Below are 16,531 nucleotides of genomic sequence, written 5' to 3'. Positions count from 1 at the left end.
CTAAATGCATGAGATGGGGAAGGCTCGGAAGAGAAAGGCATACTGGAAAGGAGACTCCACGGAGCAAAAGACTGGGTGAGGGGTGGGCTCTGAGGGTTTCCCCAGGGGACTGCGTGTTCTTTGCTGGGGGAAGAGTGTAGACGTCCATGGGAGACAAAGGGACACAGTCCACCAGGGGGAGGAGAGACAGAAGACTCCAGCATCTCTGGGTCTAGAGTCTTGGGTCTTTCCCCAGAGAACCTACTCTCTGCCCTATTCAGCTGCTGGGGATCCACTCTCAGCTCCCTTCTCCCAAGAGCCCTCCAGCCACACAGTGCTATTTCTGTGGCCTGCTCCTTCTTAGAGTCCATCTTCGTATGTTTAGGGGAGAGGGAGCTAAACCTGGTGGGAAGTGGGGACCAGAACTCAGCTGCTCTGTAGTATAGGCTGCCCCCCCCCAAAAAAAACCCGCTATCAAGGGTGATCTGTGAAGCCTGGTTCCTAGGGCTAACCCCCACCCATTCCAGGTGCTGGGCAGCTTTGGCGGCTGGCTGTGCTCCATTGCACCCCCTCCTGGGCCAGTAACAAACTGCATCCACAGCTTCTACCCAGGATGGGCAAGAATCCATCCTCTGTCCCACCTGTTCAGCAAAGCAGCCCGGATAGTGGGAACCAGAGGGGTCCAAATGCAGGCCATCCTTACAGCATCAGCTCACAGGCTAGGCCCACCACACCCCGGAGTTCTGGAGTGACCCCACTGTCTTGCAACAGCCCGAACAGAGACACAGGTCCACTCCACCTCTCCCCACCCAATCTTTCACTGTTCACCTGGGGGACAAAGACACCGTCAGCCCAGTCAGGGAGACTGGTACGGAAGGCCAGCCAGCAGGCTCTGGAGGACTCGGCCTCATTCTGAAACTGTGAACAGAAGACCACCTCACGGGACAAAGGGCTGCAGCTGAGATGCAAACCCTAGGCAGAAGATTAGCCAGGCGGGTCTGGTGGCAGCTCAGAGTCACTACCATAGGAGGGGGTGTCAGTGGGAGAGGGTGGGGAGATGTACGGAAGGGGCCACACGTCAGGGACCTCAGAGGCTTCCAGAGGCTGGGACAGGAGGGAGGCAGATCTTACCATGGAGCGTGTAGGAGGAAATAGTCTGTGAGGCCTTAACTTGAAACCCAGCTGAGACTTCTGACCTCTAGCCTAAAGGGAAGAAGCGTGTTTAGAGCCACTAAGTTCAAGGTGACAAGTGACAGCAACCACAGGAAAGCGGTGTGACAGGAAGGTTCCTGTTCCCAGACGCATGTGGTACACACCCTATCATTCAATAAACACACTTCTACAAGTGTTTGGAGGAACTCGGGGTCTACCACTTCCTCCAAAAACAGCTCAGCAGTGACCTTGAGGGGCCCTTGGCTGTGTTTAACGTAGATTTGTTTATTTTTATTTATGTGTAAATGGACCACCTCTGACAAGTCCTCCTGAAGGCCAGAAGAGGGCGCCAGATCCCTGGAAACTAGAGTTACATGAGGCCGTGCACTATCTAATGTAGGTGCTGGGAACTGAACCTAGGGTTCCTTTTCGAGAGCAGCCAGGGCCCTTAAACTCTAGGCCGACTCTGTAGCTTCTCTTACAACTACCTCACCAGAGATATGAAATGTTCACTCGATCTCCAGAGCGCCTGCACCAAGCACACGCGCTGACTGGACTGGCCAGCCAAGGCTGGAGAGAAGGAAGGTCCTAGAGTAGGCTAAGGAGCCACCTGGGTGCACACAGCTGGGATCAGCAGACCTGACTTCCTCCCCGCACTGTCACACAGGCCCCAGCTCCCATTCACCCACCAAAAGCTTGTGGGTCCCCTCCCCTTGTGCTGCGTGTGCCAGGCACAGGGAACCCTGGTTCCTGCTTCCTGGAGGTCACATACCTCCTACCTTTGAACCTCTCCCCTTGACCGGGACACCACGAGGCATTCTTTAAGCATGGCCTTCTGTCTGTGCCAGCCTTCGCATCCAACAGGGGTTCTAGAGTTCTTGAGTACTGGGCCCTGAGTCTTGTTTTGGGCACTTCTGGGTCTAAAAGGCTCTGTGGCATACAACAGGTGTTCAGGAAGTACCTGTGAACACACTCACATGTGTACGTGCACACGCGCGCACACACACACACTCACGGGAATAAAGTTGAGGAGAGGTGTTGCATTTCCACCAGCAGGAGCTAAAAGCTGGAAGGTTAGGATGGAAGCCCCGAGGGGCAGAGGGAAAGTGTCATACGTCACACATGTGTGGCCCTCAAAAGGGTGGGCCGGACTGGTTATGGCACTGTCTCCTTAGGGTACGTGACAGCCCCATGACACCTCACCCACAGGGCCCACAAAAGACACTTCGGTGGCTCCATTCATAGTCTTTGTATGTGTTTACATGCATGTGTGTATACACAGGGGCAAGTGGACATGTGTGCACCCTTGCAGGTCAGACACTGATGTCAGCTGTCTTCACTTTCACCTTGTTTTTTTAAGAAAGGGCCTCTCCTTGGTCTGGAACTCACCAACTGAGCTAGGCTAGCCAGCAAGCCTGGGGATCCTTGGGTCTTCCCTTCCCCAATTCTGGGATTCCAGCTTTTGCATGGGTGCTGGGGACAGAACTCAGGTCCTTATGCCAGTTGAGGCAGGTCCCTCCCTAACTCCTCAATGTATCCTCTCCACTGCAAATTTCCACCTACAATCTTCTGGAGCAAAAGTTCCAGTTGACAGCAAGTATCGCCTCTGGGCCGCAGCACACCAGGCACAGAGGTGTGTTGAAGCCTTCGGGACGTCACTGGGTCTGAGCCAACAGTTCAGTTATCATTTCCAGCTGCCCACACTAAATCCCCTTGCTTCTTTGTTTCATAAAAATCGAAACTGGTGGCAAGAACACACAGCCAGGCAGTGGAGTCAAGATAGCAGATCCCAGTGGGTAGGAGCCATCACAGACGGAAGGCAGATCCACCAGGGATGGGGACCCAGGACGCCTGCCAGCTCAGCAGCAGGAGACTGCCGCAGCAGGACCGTGAGTTCAAGACCAGCTCGGACTCAAGAATGAGACCGCCACTCGACAAAACAAAACAATTTTTAAAAAGAGGAAGGGAGCGTGGGGAGGGGCATTAGACATGGTGGCTCAGGACACTGATAAGGGCCAGGGTTTCTCAACGGCCTCAGGGAACACCCTAGTCAATGTGTTCAGAACCCAGGCCTGGCTGAGCATGGTGCCACATGCCGGTCATCTCAGCTCTAGAGAGGCTAAGGCAGGAGGATGGAGAGTTACAGTCTAACCTGGGCTACATAGACAGGCAGACCCTGTGTCCAAACAAAACGCCCACTGAAACAGGAAGGAGAGAGTGAGGAAGGGAAGGTGGGAGGGCCTACCAGGCTCTGCCTAGGTCCTGTGGGCCCCACTGTGCTGAGAGGATCCAAGGCCTTCTCTCTCTAGGTGAAAGGCCTCGCTCCCTGGCGATGCCTTTAGAAGCTTCTAGATTTCCTGCCCTGATTTGCAAGCCAGGCTTCCAATATTATGAGAAGTTCCCAAGAAGATAAAAATCATTGCTGGTGAGAGCCAGACACTGGATCCCAGCTCCACTGGCAGCATTCAGGAGAGGGACAGCACAGTGCAGTGTGTGACTGGAGCCCAGGCGGTCCTGCTGCGGAGGAGGGGGGCGGGGGCAATGAGCTGGAGCAGCAGCACCCCCTCCTGTACCCGCTGGGGCAGCTGCAGCTCACTAGCCATAGGCAAAACCTTTGTGTGCCTGGTGCCACTGTGCTCAGCTCGGCATCATGCTGCCATGGGCACTCTGCCAGCTGAGGACCCCCCTCACCCCGCCCCGCCATCTTCCTAGTGACCGAGGCAGCCTCGGCCAGAAGCCTGTTTTCCTAACAAGAAAGAGGAAGGGGCAGGGTGGCTGGTGACAAGCCAGCACCCTTCATCCTGCGTGCTGGCTGGCTTCGCGCTACACTTTAGACACGGCTGGCTCTGGCCTTCTCATGGTCAGTTTGCTACTTAATCTTCTGTCAGCTTGACACAAGCTACATACAGTTATCTGGGAACAGGAACCTTAACGGAGAAAAATGCCTCCCTCAGATTGTTTGTGGCAGGCCTGTACAGCATTTTCTTGATTGATGTGGAGGGGCTCGGGCCACTGTGGGTGCTGCTACCCTAGGCAGGTGGTTCTGGGCTGTGTAAGAAAGGAGACCGAGAAAGCCATGAGGAACAAACCAGTTCCTCGGGTGTGCGTGGTGAGGGGCCTTCTCCTTCATTTCCTGCCTCCTTCAGAGGACTGTTCCTGAGATAGGTAAGCCAAACAAACCCCTTCCTGCTCAAGCTGCTTTTGGCCAGTTTTCATCACAGGGACAGAAATCCTAACTAAGACAGGTCACCATCCCTGTTCCGCCAATGCCCAGGATGATATCCGGCTTCTAACAGAAGCTCGGGAGGTGCAGAGCTGGGTCCCACACTCAGAAAGCAGCGAACACAGATCTGAGCGTGTAATGATGCTATGGCCCAACTGCACAGCACGTGGCTAGGAAGGAAAGGGGGTGGGAATGGCAGTTGGGACAGACATCCCCACCTGTGAATGTCCACTTCTAGTACCCCATGGCCCCACAGTCACATCCACTAGATGTGGTCCCAGAACCCTCCAGAACCCTCCAGAACCCTCCAGAACTCTCCCCAGGGCTGTTGCTCAGTTCAGGGAACCTGCATCTCAGAACCTGTGTTCTCAGGAGGAGTCCCGGGACCTCAGGCTTGGGACCCTGAGCCACTCCAACCCCTCGGGGACAAAGAAGGTATAGGAGTCAGATTGAGGAAGGCAGATGGCACAAGGTGAGCCTGGCACAGTGCTGTCCCTAGAGGGCCCTCTGTGAAGGAGGCTTGAGATTGGAAGACAGAAGGGCAGGCGGTGGGAGCAGGGGGAAGCCTTGAGGAACTTCAAACTCTAGCCAGCACCTGGAAGGGACGAAGCGGGCCCAGTGAAGAGCAAGCCCCACAGAGGCCTGACAGGCAAGAGGTAACCCCAGAGGCCAGGCAAAGGGTGTCTCCCACAGAGGCCCAATAAGGAGTGCCCTTCACAGGAGCCTGGCGAGGTGTGTCCCTCCACAGAGATCGTGATAGAGTGATAGAAGTGTCCCCACAGAGAAGTGCTGCAAGGCCAGATTCTGTTCCCTGCTGCAGAGTAACTCAGAGTCTGTGGACAGTGGGAGCCCCAGGGGTAGCTTCAGAACCAGGAAATGGGGACTTAGGAGCCTAGGTAGGATATAGGTGCAAGGCTCACGGCTCCAGAACCTGAGCTACACTGCCAAGGAGAGTGACAGAGGGACAGAGCTCTGCCCAGCCCCCCTTCTCCTCAGATACCATAAACAGTGTCATGTCATAGCCGTGGTGGGGAGGGCCTACTGACTGGGCCTGCTGGGGATGGAGCATGAAGGCCCCCAGGAGAAGGCAAAGCCATAAGCACAGCGACTTGTGGGACCTGCCACCTCAGCAGGAACTTCTTACGCCATCTATCAGTTCTTGCCCTGATCAACCGGTGATTTTCACACCGTCTCCTGTTCAGTGGAATGACAAATCCCAAAGGCTTCCCGGGCGTGAGCTTAGAGCTCAGGGTGCAGGCTGCACCATGTGGCTGCCCAGGAGACAGGTTAGCAATGAGGTCGGTCCAGGACAGCCACAGGGGGATTCTGATAGATGAGCCAGGTAGGAGAGGGTCAGTGAGGACCATGACGGTGGTTGTTCTGCACTGCAGGCCTTGACGAATGTTCTAGAAGGAGAACAAAGCTTTCCCTGTAGCCTCCCAGAAACTGGCCCTGCCCAGCCTAGATTCCCTCAATGAGGCCTGGATAATTCTGTGGAGACTACGTAGTCCAGGCTAGCCTGAAACTGGTGATGCTTCTGTCTTAGCCTCCCTAGTGTGGGGATCACAAGGGTGTGTGTGTGAGAGAGAGACAGAGACAGATATATATATATATATATATATATATATATATATATATATATAGAGAGAGAGAGAGAGAGAGAGAGAGAGAGAGAGAGAGGCCAAGCTCAAGATTTATTACAACAGTCATAGGAAGCTGACATCTCTGAGTCACTGTGTGGGTCAGGCCAGGTGATAGCACAAAAGAGTGGGGAGGGGGTCTTCAGCAACAATGGCTACATAGAAAGGGGACAATGCTGTGGCTGTCCCACCACAGGGACCCTACCCAGTCCTCTCTATCACTGATCACCTAGAGGGAAGCCACGATGGTTAACACTGACCGTTAGCTTGGTTGGATCTAGAATCACCTACTCAATGAACCTCTGGCAGGTCTGTGATGGAGTCTGCCATTCAAGATCCTCCGCCATGACGTCCCCACCATGGTAAACTGGAGACGGAAACCATACGCCGAACAACCCTTCTCCCCGAGGCTGCTTCAGTGTTCGGCCGCAGCAACGAGAAACGGGACTAACACGGGACGAATGGCAGCCAAGGGAAACCGGTGTGTGTCAGCCAGGCTTCTGCACCTGGACGCATGGTCCAGTGTGGCTCTCCAGGATGTTAAGAAGAGGCTACAAGAATACACATGTCCACCGTGTCCTCAGAACCTACAGTAAAGGTCCTAAGAGCCCACGAGAGATCCATGGGATGAGGAGAGCCACCCTGGCCACAGCTCTCTCAAAAGCCACTGAACAACAAGAGAGGAGTATGAGGGCATCAAACTGGGAAGCCCTGGTATAGACATCCTCATGCCTGCTGGCCCAGCGCTAAGAAAGCCTTCACAAGTACCTAGGACAGTTGGCTCTCATACTCACTTTCCCCAGAAACAACCTGCAGACTCATGTTTGCTGTGAAGGCGTTTACGGGCATGAACGATCAGTCAGTGCACGCACGGGTAAATTCACCACAGGCCATGAAGTGAAAGTTCCAAATCCCAACAAGCGGACCCGAGCCCTATAGGGCCAACAGTGTGAGGTGGAACCAACTCTGACCTCAGTACCCCAGCTCAGCTCCAGAGCCACAGCCCAGGGGCTGGCTCAGGCCCAGTCTATATGCAGAGGCGCAAAACATGACGCTACCTGTGGCTATGAGGTCTGCTCCGTCTCCATCCCAGCTGTCCCGGCTACTCTGCTGGCTTGGCACTGGCCGCAGCTCCTGGGTGGTCCTGGCGCCCCTGGATAGACTATCTGTGGGGGGCACCGGCTGTAGCTCAGGCTCTGATGCAGGAGCATGGACAATTGTAGGTGTCTCCAGAGGGGCAGAGGTGACCTATAAGGAAAGAAGGGGACAAATGAGCCAGGAAGGAAAGAGGCCTTGGGCTATCTTGCTATTCCTTCCTTACTCCTTCCTTACTGACCTCTGTGGTGAGCAGTCCAACTGAGCTGGCTTCAGACAGTGAAGATAGCGTGTACCCTCATTGCCTAGCCATGGACCCCAGGATACAAGATAAAGGATACTGTAACACTATGTGTCCATCTCTTGATATCCTGACATAGAAGGTCCTAGCTTTTGGTAGGCACCCTGGTGTCTAAGAGAAAGTTGTAGGGAGATGCACCATGGTCCAACCTTACGTAGCCTGTCCCCAGGGAACATCTATATGTCATTGCGCAGTTCACCACAGGACCCTGGTGTTCAGCTTAGGAAGCTGGGATGGCCATCTCAGCTGCACCCCATAGATTAGTGGGGACGTCACTTCCGCAAGTCCTGTGGGGACCAGTCTCCTTGAGACCAGAGACCACACAGCATCTGTCCTAGGCTCTGCTGTGACTGCCTTTCAGGCATGGGTGAGGTTCTCCATGCCACAGAGTGAGTGGAGAGGGCTCAGGAACCCATGGACTCCATCCTTGGAATCTTTCATGGAAGAGGGGGCTACCGCTTGGTTTCTTCCCCTTTACACTACGAGTCTGCCTGGCCTCACCTCCTGACACAATGGTTCTGCATCATGGAGTCAGAGAAACACGTGAATGGTAGGTAGCCTTGGGGAGCAGACACCTTACACCTCTGCGGAATCGACAGTCTCTGCAGAGACACCCATCTGCACACAGGCATCTAGTCCCCACCAGGACACCCAACTTGCTTGAGTTAGGCTCAAAAGTCAGAGCCCAATATATGGGAGTCAGTTCTCTCCTGCTGTGTGGATTCCAGGGGTCAAACTCAGGTCATCGGGCTGCCAGCAAGCACCCTTCTTGGCCGAGCTAACTCACTGACCCTCTTCTGTACGGATTTAAGTTGCAGACCCATGTACCCAACACAGAATTCACAAATTACCACAGTACCATCCCACATCACCATATCCATCTCTAGAACCTTCTCACCCCCAGACAGAAGCAGCCCCAACCCCCATACCACAGGACCTGGCTGCCTCCCTTCTAACCCCCTTCCTACCTACCACACACACTTCCTTCTGCCTGTGACCTTGACTATTCTACTTGTTCCACCCCCCTTTCCAAGGCTGGGGAAACCTAAGGTTTCAAAAAGGGGCCTCGAAAAAGGAGACTGAGGTTGCAAGGGGTCAGCACAGGCCAGGGGGACTCCCAGGTCTAGGTGAGTAGCTGGGGCAAGCTCAGCTCCTGGCAGGCAATTTGGGCCACAGGGAGCCAGGCCCAGGCTGGTGACCCCTCCTCTTCCCCACTGAGAGTACAGGGCTGGTGTGAAGTCATTTTCTGTTCATCCAGTTATTTTTTTAATTTTTTTTCCCAGGGCTTAGTTCCGTAGGAGTAGCACACTAAGTGAGACGGATGTTAGGAGTTCCTGAGGCAAGCTTCGCCCCCACCAGCCCTGCAGGCAAGAGGCGGATGAATTTACTGCGCCGTTTCCTGGAATGTTTTAATTTACAGGATCCATATGGAGACACTGCCCAGCTGCACGCCCCCATCCCTACCCCCAAGCCCAGGGCAGGCATGCGGGCTAGAGCCAGGAGGCAACACACTGGGCCATGCATATCACTTATTCTTCATTCATTCATTTGCTCCTTGGGACCTGGGGTGAGTCTGTTGGAGCGGCAGGGACCCCCAAGCTCTACGTAGCCCCTGTAGGGGCTTGGCTACTTCACAACCTTGTCCTAAATCACCATGGAAAATTCTATCAGGGTGAAACTAAAGAAAGACAGGCACAGTGTTGCCACATCCATGAGGGGGTGGCAGAAGGCTATGCCGCCAGCCAGGGATTCCTGCTGCCAGCGAGGGCTTATGGGTCAAATCAGGCAGTGTCCTTGTGATGGCCTCTGAGGACAGGTTGGAGGGAGGCAGAGGGTTGTGAACACCCCAGGCTTGTTCCCTACCTGTGACCTGCTTTTTCTCCTGGAGTAGAAGAACCAGCAGGGTCTTGCTGGGGCAAAGAAGCTGGGCACACTGTGGCACCCCAGGAAGGGGCTGTGGGTGTAGAAGTGGGAACTGGTACTGAGTCTAGCACACAAGGGGAAGGAAGGCTCTTTGCTGAGCACCTACTATGTGCAGGTACCAGTCTAAGCCTTTACACAGCCTCACGCGGTGAACCTTCCAGCTGCTCCCTTGCCAGCGAATGGGCACAGCAACCTGCCTGAACTTGTACAGTAATTGGGGCTTTGAAGTTGGCTGTGACCTCAGTCAGCTATGAAGCAACTGGGGGATGAGGTTTTTAAACAGAAGCAGCAGATGGGAGGCAGGAGTCATGGGCAGAGACAGAGGGTGGGGACGGCACTTCAAGGGCTGGGTGGGAGGACTCCCCAAGAACAGGGAGATTCAGGAGGGCTCTCTGGAGCAGGTAGAATTTGAACATGGCCTTCAAGGGGAGTAGGGTTAGGTAGGGAAGGGCAGCAACCCGGACATGGGGGATGTCATATCAAAAACCATGTGATTGGGCGCAGCCTGGCTCTTTATCCACATCTCTGCAACGTCCCTTTATCTGTTTCTCAACCTACTGACCCATCTACAAGTCCGTCTGTCCACCCATCCACCTAACATCCAGCTATTCATCCATCCATCTATCCGTCCATCCATCAACATTATCTCATATGTGATGGCTATTCTTGGTTGTCAACTTGACTACATCTGGAACTAAGACCCAAGCGGCAACCCTACCGTGTGTAAGACCTACTGTGTGTTACTGTCACAAAGGGGCTATGACAGACATTGGCCCTTTCTTAAGGGGCCATAAACCACCCCACAGGGCAAGACTGTGACCCACATGAAGGTGCTCAGCAGCAAGGATGCAGAAGACAGTCCTACTCAAGGTCAGCAGGAGGCAGGCTGAAGGACGCTTGTCCCTTCTTGCATCTCAGGTGCTTCTGGAAGCATCTAGTGCTACCTTTAAAGGTTGCATTCTCTTTGTTGAGGAACATCGGCAACTGAGAAAATGATTTGCACTTAGGTAGGAAAGTAAAGCAGGGCTTTGGAACTGTGCTACGTCTCTCAAAGTCACACACAGAGCTATCAAATCCCCCAGTAAGGCCCACTTAGGGACAGAGACCAGACAGCAGAAAGCACACATCTCCGAGATAGCTTGAAAATGGTCGTTCACCACAGCCTTCTGTCCTGGAGGACAATAACCCAGACCACAGCCGTGGTCACAGAGCGATGGCTCTGCCCCCCGAGTCTCCAGATGATGAGGCAGCCAGCACTGACAGCGTCACACGTCCATGCCCTGCCATATGCTAAGCTCTAGAACCATGTGTGGCCTGGTCCTGCTGTCTGCCCAGCGGTGTGAGCCTGGATCAGAGGACCACATGCCGGTCCTTCTTCTGGCCTAGCTCTTCTTGCTATGCTATATAACTGCTATTGGAAGTGACGATACTTGATTCCTTCCTCATCTCAGGGCAGCTTGATCAGGGTTAATGGATGTGCGTGGAGGGGCTGGAGATTATCACATGCTAAGTCTCCCACCCATCCTTCCTCACCTTCCCACAGCCAGACTGAATACAATTCCTAACAGAAAGCAGCCCTGGGCTGCCTACCTGAGTCTCCTCTCTGGTCTTTGTGTAAAATGCTATAACGCCTGAGGCATGTACTATTGTCCTCACGTTCCCTTTCCAGGGGACCCTGGCAATCACAGCATCACAGAGCCACACACGGGGCACACCTGGCTTTGAATGGTTGGCTGGATAAAGGCCATGATCCCTGGAACCTCCATGGGCAGCAACCACTGAGTTAGCATTGATCAGTTGGTGGCTAGGGGCCAAGAATGATATTTCTATGGCTTTCCAAAATAAAAAGGGTTCATAGTCTACCACCTATATCCCTCATGGACTCCCACATCACCGTGCTTTCTCCAGAGAATTCAAGTGTTTTTTGAGGATGTCATGCCAGATAATGTCAGAAAGGGAGGAAAGAGGCAGACATTGTATTCAAGTGGAGAAGGGCATGTGTGTGTATGTGTAGGGGTATGTATGCTAATGCATGCATGCATGCCCGTGTGTGTGTGTGTGTGTGTATGCCTGTGTGTGCATATGTATGTGTGTTCTATCAGGACCCAAATCTATTTAATTAATTTTTTATCAGCTCACAAGGTCTCTCTAAATTAGAGATCTCTACTATCTTAAGTTTTATTGAAATATGCTTCACATATTATACAATTCATCTACTATCTTCCCCCCCCCCCCAATGTCGGGGATTGAACCCAGATTAATTCAGTAGCAAGTATTTCAATTATGCAGTTCTGGGGCTGGTGAGATGGCTCAGCAGGTAAAGGTGCTTGCTGTCAAAACTGATGACCTGAGTTCAATTTTCAGCACCCACAGCAGAGAAAGAGACACATACGTGTGTCCTCACACACTAAATGCATGCACACGGTGGCACATACGTTGTGTCCCCACACACTAAATGAAAGCACACAGTGGCACATTCGTGTGTCCCCACACACTAAATGCAAGCACACAGTGACACATACATGTGTCCCCACACACTAAATGCAAGCACACAGTGGCACATACGTGTGTCTCCACACACTAAATGCACTAAATGCATGCAATATACATAAATAGTCCCAGTTAATGGCTTTTTGTAAATTTGTGGAGTTGTGGAGTTGTCTCCACAACCCATTTTAGAATGTTTTGTCCAGTTAACTCTGGGGACATTATCTTTGGAGCCTTCTTCCATCTCCCCACACTCCTGGAGGTCAATCTTACTCTGTCTTTCCAGCCCCCGGGCAGTCGCTCCCTGTCTCACCCAGGCTCTCTCAGTTTCTATAGCCAGGGCTCCACGCTGCCTTTATACGCTCTCCTACTGGGGACGTTTCACATTAATGGAGTTGTCACGTGGGACCTCTCATGTCACCCTTTCTCGGTTAGCATCCGTCTTCCTGTCCCCCCTTGTCTAGCAAACCAGCCATGCATCTCTAAGAACAGGCTTCAAGCTGAGGCCCTGCAGCAGCCTGGAGGCTGCCAAGCGAGACACAGGGGTCTAGCACTAGCTGTTAGAGGGACTGTTCTTCCCCCAGGCTCCAGGCTCCAGTGCATCTCCCAGCCTGTCTGGGGCCAGGGCTCAGCAGCTCTTCCCTGCTGGGAGATCTCAGTAGTGTGGCTTTACTTCTTCTACAGCCTGGAAGTGCCAACATGGTGCTGCTTCCAAGAGGGATGGTGAAGTTTAGGGACTTAGCTGTTCCCACGCTAGGCAGTGCTGGTAGTCCATAACCAGGCCCATTTTTTTAAATATTTATTTATTTATTATGTATACAATATTCTGTCTGTGTGTATGCCTGCAGGCCAGAAGAGGACACCAGACCCCATTACAGATGGTTGTGAGCCACCATGTGGTTGCTGGGAATTGAACTCAGGACCTTTGGAAGAGCAGGCAATGCTCTTAACCTCTGAGCCATCTCTCCAGCCCAACCAGGCCCATTTTGACAGTCCAGGGCATAGGCATTGAGAAGGTCATGAACTCAAGGACATGCCTGTCTGAGTTCATTTAGTCAATCCCACTACTCATCTGAAGTGGGGGAAACTGAAGTATAGAAATCAGCCCAGCTCCTCAAGGACACTTAGATATCTACGGTCTGAGCCACAAATTCAGAAGGGATTGTGTGCTGTCGGGTGCAAAAACGCCAGCAGAGCCCATGCCCCATCAGGACTCAGGTTTTGCTTTGTAGGCAACAGGGTGGGGGTGGGGCAGGGGGATTGACATCAGGATGCTGGTTTACCTCTAGAGCAAGGCCAGGAAGCTTAGACGTGGAACCCGAGAATTACGGTGGGGGAGTGAGGGGCAGGTGGCAGCACCGATGGCACCAGAGAATACCGTGCCACCCTCCCACAGCCCAGGAGAAGCCACACACAGAACATAAGTCAAGGGTGGGAAGGAAGGTTGCTCCCTCTACCTCATGGGGCACCAGCCAGCCTCTAAAGACCTGCCAGGGGCATACAGGTCACAGGACCAGTACCAGCTGCCAATGATGGAGGGAAGAAAGGCACAAGCCGGCTCTGCCCCCTGGAGCCCCACTCCCTTTGCCCACCCCACCCCACCACGGCTGCATCATCATTAGAAACTGCATTCGCCCAGCTCCAGTGGGACTTGCAAGATGGCATGTCAGAGGCTCAGAAGCATCATTTGATGCCCTTGATTCCCTCTGATGGCTCCATAATGTAGGCAGAGAACTCCAGATCCTGCACTAAGGGGGCGGGGGAGGCTTCAGCCCAGAGCACAGCACTGCTGCTCACACAGTCCCCGACCAGCAGACAGCTAAAGGGTTAGTGCGAGCGCAGCGGCCAGGCGTAATTGGAAAGTTATTAGATATGGAATACACACGGCACCCAGCAAATGAGTAATCAGGGGCTAATTAAGCACACGGCACAGCCGAGCGCACAGGGGAGGCTGGTGGCTTCCACATCTGTGCTGGCAATTAGGGGCGCTCCGGCTGCAGCTCCGGCTGGGGCTGGGGTGGGCGCAGACACCCACTTGGCAAGGAGCGCAGCTGGGGGTCTCTTCCCCATCACTCACGGGCTGGAGGAGGAGTCACCAAATCCACCAGTCTTGGGGATGACAGAAGGTCAAGGGGACAAAGGGCACACCAGGAAAGATGGGAGTTTCTTGTCTCCGCTTTCATGTTTAGCTAGCAGTCATCCAAGCGCCTGGACAAAGGAACGACAGCGTACACAGAGCCAGGGCAGGGAACTGTGCAGTGATTCTGCCAGGTAGTCTGGCAGGGAGTGGGACCATGCCATGATCTAGATAGGGAAACTGAGTCTGGGATAAGCAGAAATCAGGCAGCTCACCCAGCCTGGTTCCGGTGTCTGAGGAAGGGAGGGAGCAGTCATTCTTTGGAAGGCCACAGTCAAGGCTAAGGGAAGAAGCAGCCAGACACTCCTTGTCTCTCCTAGGGGCCCATCTTCTACTCCTAGAGGTCCCCACTGTCCATCATCCACTGCTGGGCTCTGTTCACACAGTCCCCTAAAGCCCCACCACATCTGCCACAGGAGATCTTTCTCAAACACCGTCCACTGCAAGTCTGTTCCCAATGCTTTGATCCAAGAGCCATGCGAGTGGCCCGAAGTGGTTCTCTACCACATGCCACTCTCCTTTTGTCCATCCACTGATACATCCACCCACCCACGCATCCATCCATCCATCCATCCATCCACCCACGCACCCAAGCATCCATCCATCCATCCATCCACCCACCCACCCATCTACCCATCCAAACTGTCCTTCAATCCACCCACCCATCCAGTCACTCTCTCACCCACTCATAAATCTGCCCGTCTGTCCGTCCATCCATCCATCCATCCATCCAACCACCTACACATCTACCCATGCACCCATCTACCCATCCAAACTATCCTTCAATCCATCCGCCTACCCACTCACTCACCCACCCACAAATCCACCCAATCACCCATCCATCCCCCACCCATTTTATTAGCACCTACTATGTGTCCGATATTGTGCTTAGGATAGATATAGCAGTCAATGAAGCAGCTAACGATCCCTAACTTCACAGAGCAGACAGGCCAGCTGGGCCAAATCTTCCACTATGAGTGCGAATGGACACCGCAGTGCTTTGTTTGCTGGTCAGTCTGAAGGAGTGAGGGGGAGCCACACAGTAGAACAGGGTGCGGAGGATAAGCGGTCTGTGTAAGGGTGGCCTGGCCTCGGCATGTGCAGAAGCCACACACGGAGATGCTGTAATGATGGTGGAGCCCCTACAGCCTCTGGGGTACCGAAATCTGTAGCGTGTGCTCCAAGGGGCTGTAGAAGGATAGACTCACTCTAAAGCTGCCTGGTCCACCCACCTGCTTGTCCCCCCACACCTGGGTCATGAGAATGCAGTCCTGCAGGAACCCAACAGACACAGGGCAGTTGCCTCACTTGGCCTGCAGCTGTGAAGACCCCACTCACAGTCAAGTGACCACACCTCTCTGGGCTCTGACTTCCCTGTCTGCGGTATGAGCAGTGTCAGCCACCTGGGTGGCCATGAGGGAGACCGGCCAAGTAAGGGCTCCATGGAGTGAACCAGCACAGACGTGAGGGTCATGGGCATACTGCCCAGGGTTGGCCAGCCCTTCCTGCCATACTGTTTTCTAAGCAACTGTCCCTGCCATGGCTCCAAAGAATGGCCCCACCAGGCTTGTGGACCAGGGTCCCAGGCAGGCCAAGCTGGGTGCAGGGTGCTGGGGAAGAGTACATAGCTTATCTGTCAGTCACCATCACAAGCCTGTACCCGCAATGTCCCTGTCCCTTATCCCCAAAGTCCCAAGCTCTTCCTCAGTGAGATCTCCTGGACTCTAGGTCCCCTCCTGAGTAGAACTGGGCACTGCCCCACCCACCACATCCAAGGACCATAAGGGGCTTCAGATCTGCTACCTCAGACCATCCTCCTCCTCCGAGCAGTACCCCAACCTCAGGGTCTAGCCCAGTATCCCCAGGACACCTAAGGAAGAAGCAAAGCTGAGTCACAGGAAAGGCTGTTTGCAGGGATGGAGAACAGTGTTTCAGGCCAAGGGAACTGCCAGAACAAAGGCCCCACAACAGGGCCGTGTCAGGAGGAAGTCAGGGAAGCTACAGGACAAGAATGAAAGGTCTTCTTACCCCGGAGGCCTCTGGATCTCACCGGGGCTCTGGAAGTGCTCTGAGTCACAGAGATATGTGACCTAACTCTCTCTCTCTCTCTCTCTCTCTCTCTCTCTCTTTGTGTGTGTGTGTGTGTGTGTGTGCGTGTGCATGTCTCTCTCTGTGTGTAGTATGCACCCGTGGGCACAGGCCAGCTGGACGTCAGGTATCCTGCTGTATGGCTCTCCCCCTTACTCCCTGGTCTCTCACTGAACCTGGAGCTCAGCTGACAGCCAGCAATCTCCAGCCGTCCTCCGACCTCCACCCCACACAGAGGTTGCAGGCGGGTGATTTATTATAATTATTATTTTTAATCGCAACTCAGATCCTCGCGTTTGCACAGCAGAGGTTCTCACGGACGTACTGAGTCGACTCCTCAGTCCTGGTTTTCGCCTTTTGCTGGTGAGTGAGTCTCAGGTGTGAGCGACGGGGCAGAGCCACCCTGCGTGCCCTTCAGTCCTCCCCACAGCTGCAGCACACAGTCGACAGCGCCTGTCACACAGGGCATGACAAAGGCAACCCACAGATTCGGCGCAGACCTTCAG

The 16,531-nt window shown here is 53.8% G+C and overlaps 1 protein-coding gene across 3 annotated transcripts in view; it reads right to left on the bottom strand.

Moving 5' to 3' along the window:
• Positions 1 to 16,531, bottom strand: part of Gse1 (Gse1 coiled-coil protein) — a 344,446-nt gene that overhangs the window by 213,696 nt on the left and 114,219 nt on the right. For all 3 annotated transcript variants that reach the window (XM_048437406.3, XM_085681802.2, XM_048437407.3), the window contains exon 2: positions 7,053 to 7,242. In XM_048437406.3, coding sequence (XP_048293363.3) covers positions 7,053 to 7,242 — 190 coding nt within the window. The remainder of the gene's footprint in view (positions 1 to 7,052; positions 7,243 to 16,531) is intronic.

This window comes from Myodes glareolus, chromosome 22 (assembly GCF_982192425.1).
Source record: "Myodes glareolus chromosome 22, mMyoGla1.1, whole genome shotgun sequence".
NCBI classification, from domain to species: domain Eukaryota; kingdom Metazoa; phylum Chordata; class Mammalia; order Rodentia; family Cricetidae; genus Myodes; species Myodes glareolus.
Note: the sequence above shows the minus strand (reverse complement) of the source record. Positions and strands in the feature narration are given on the sequence as shown.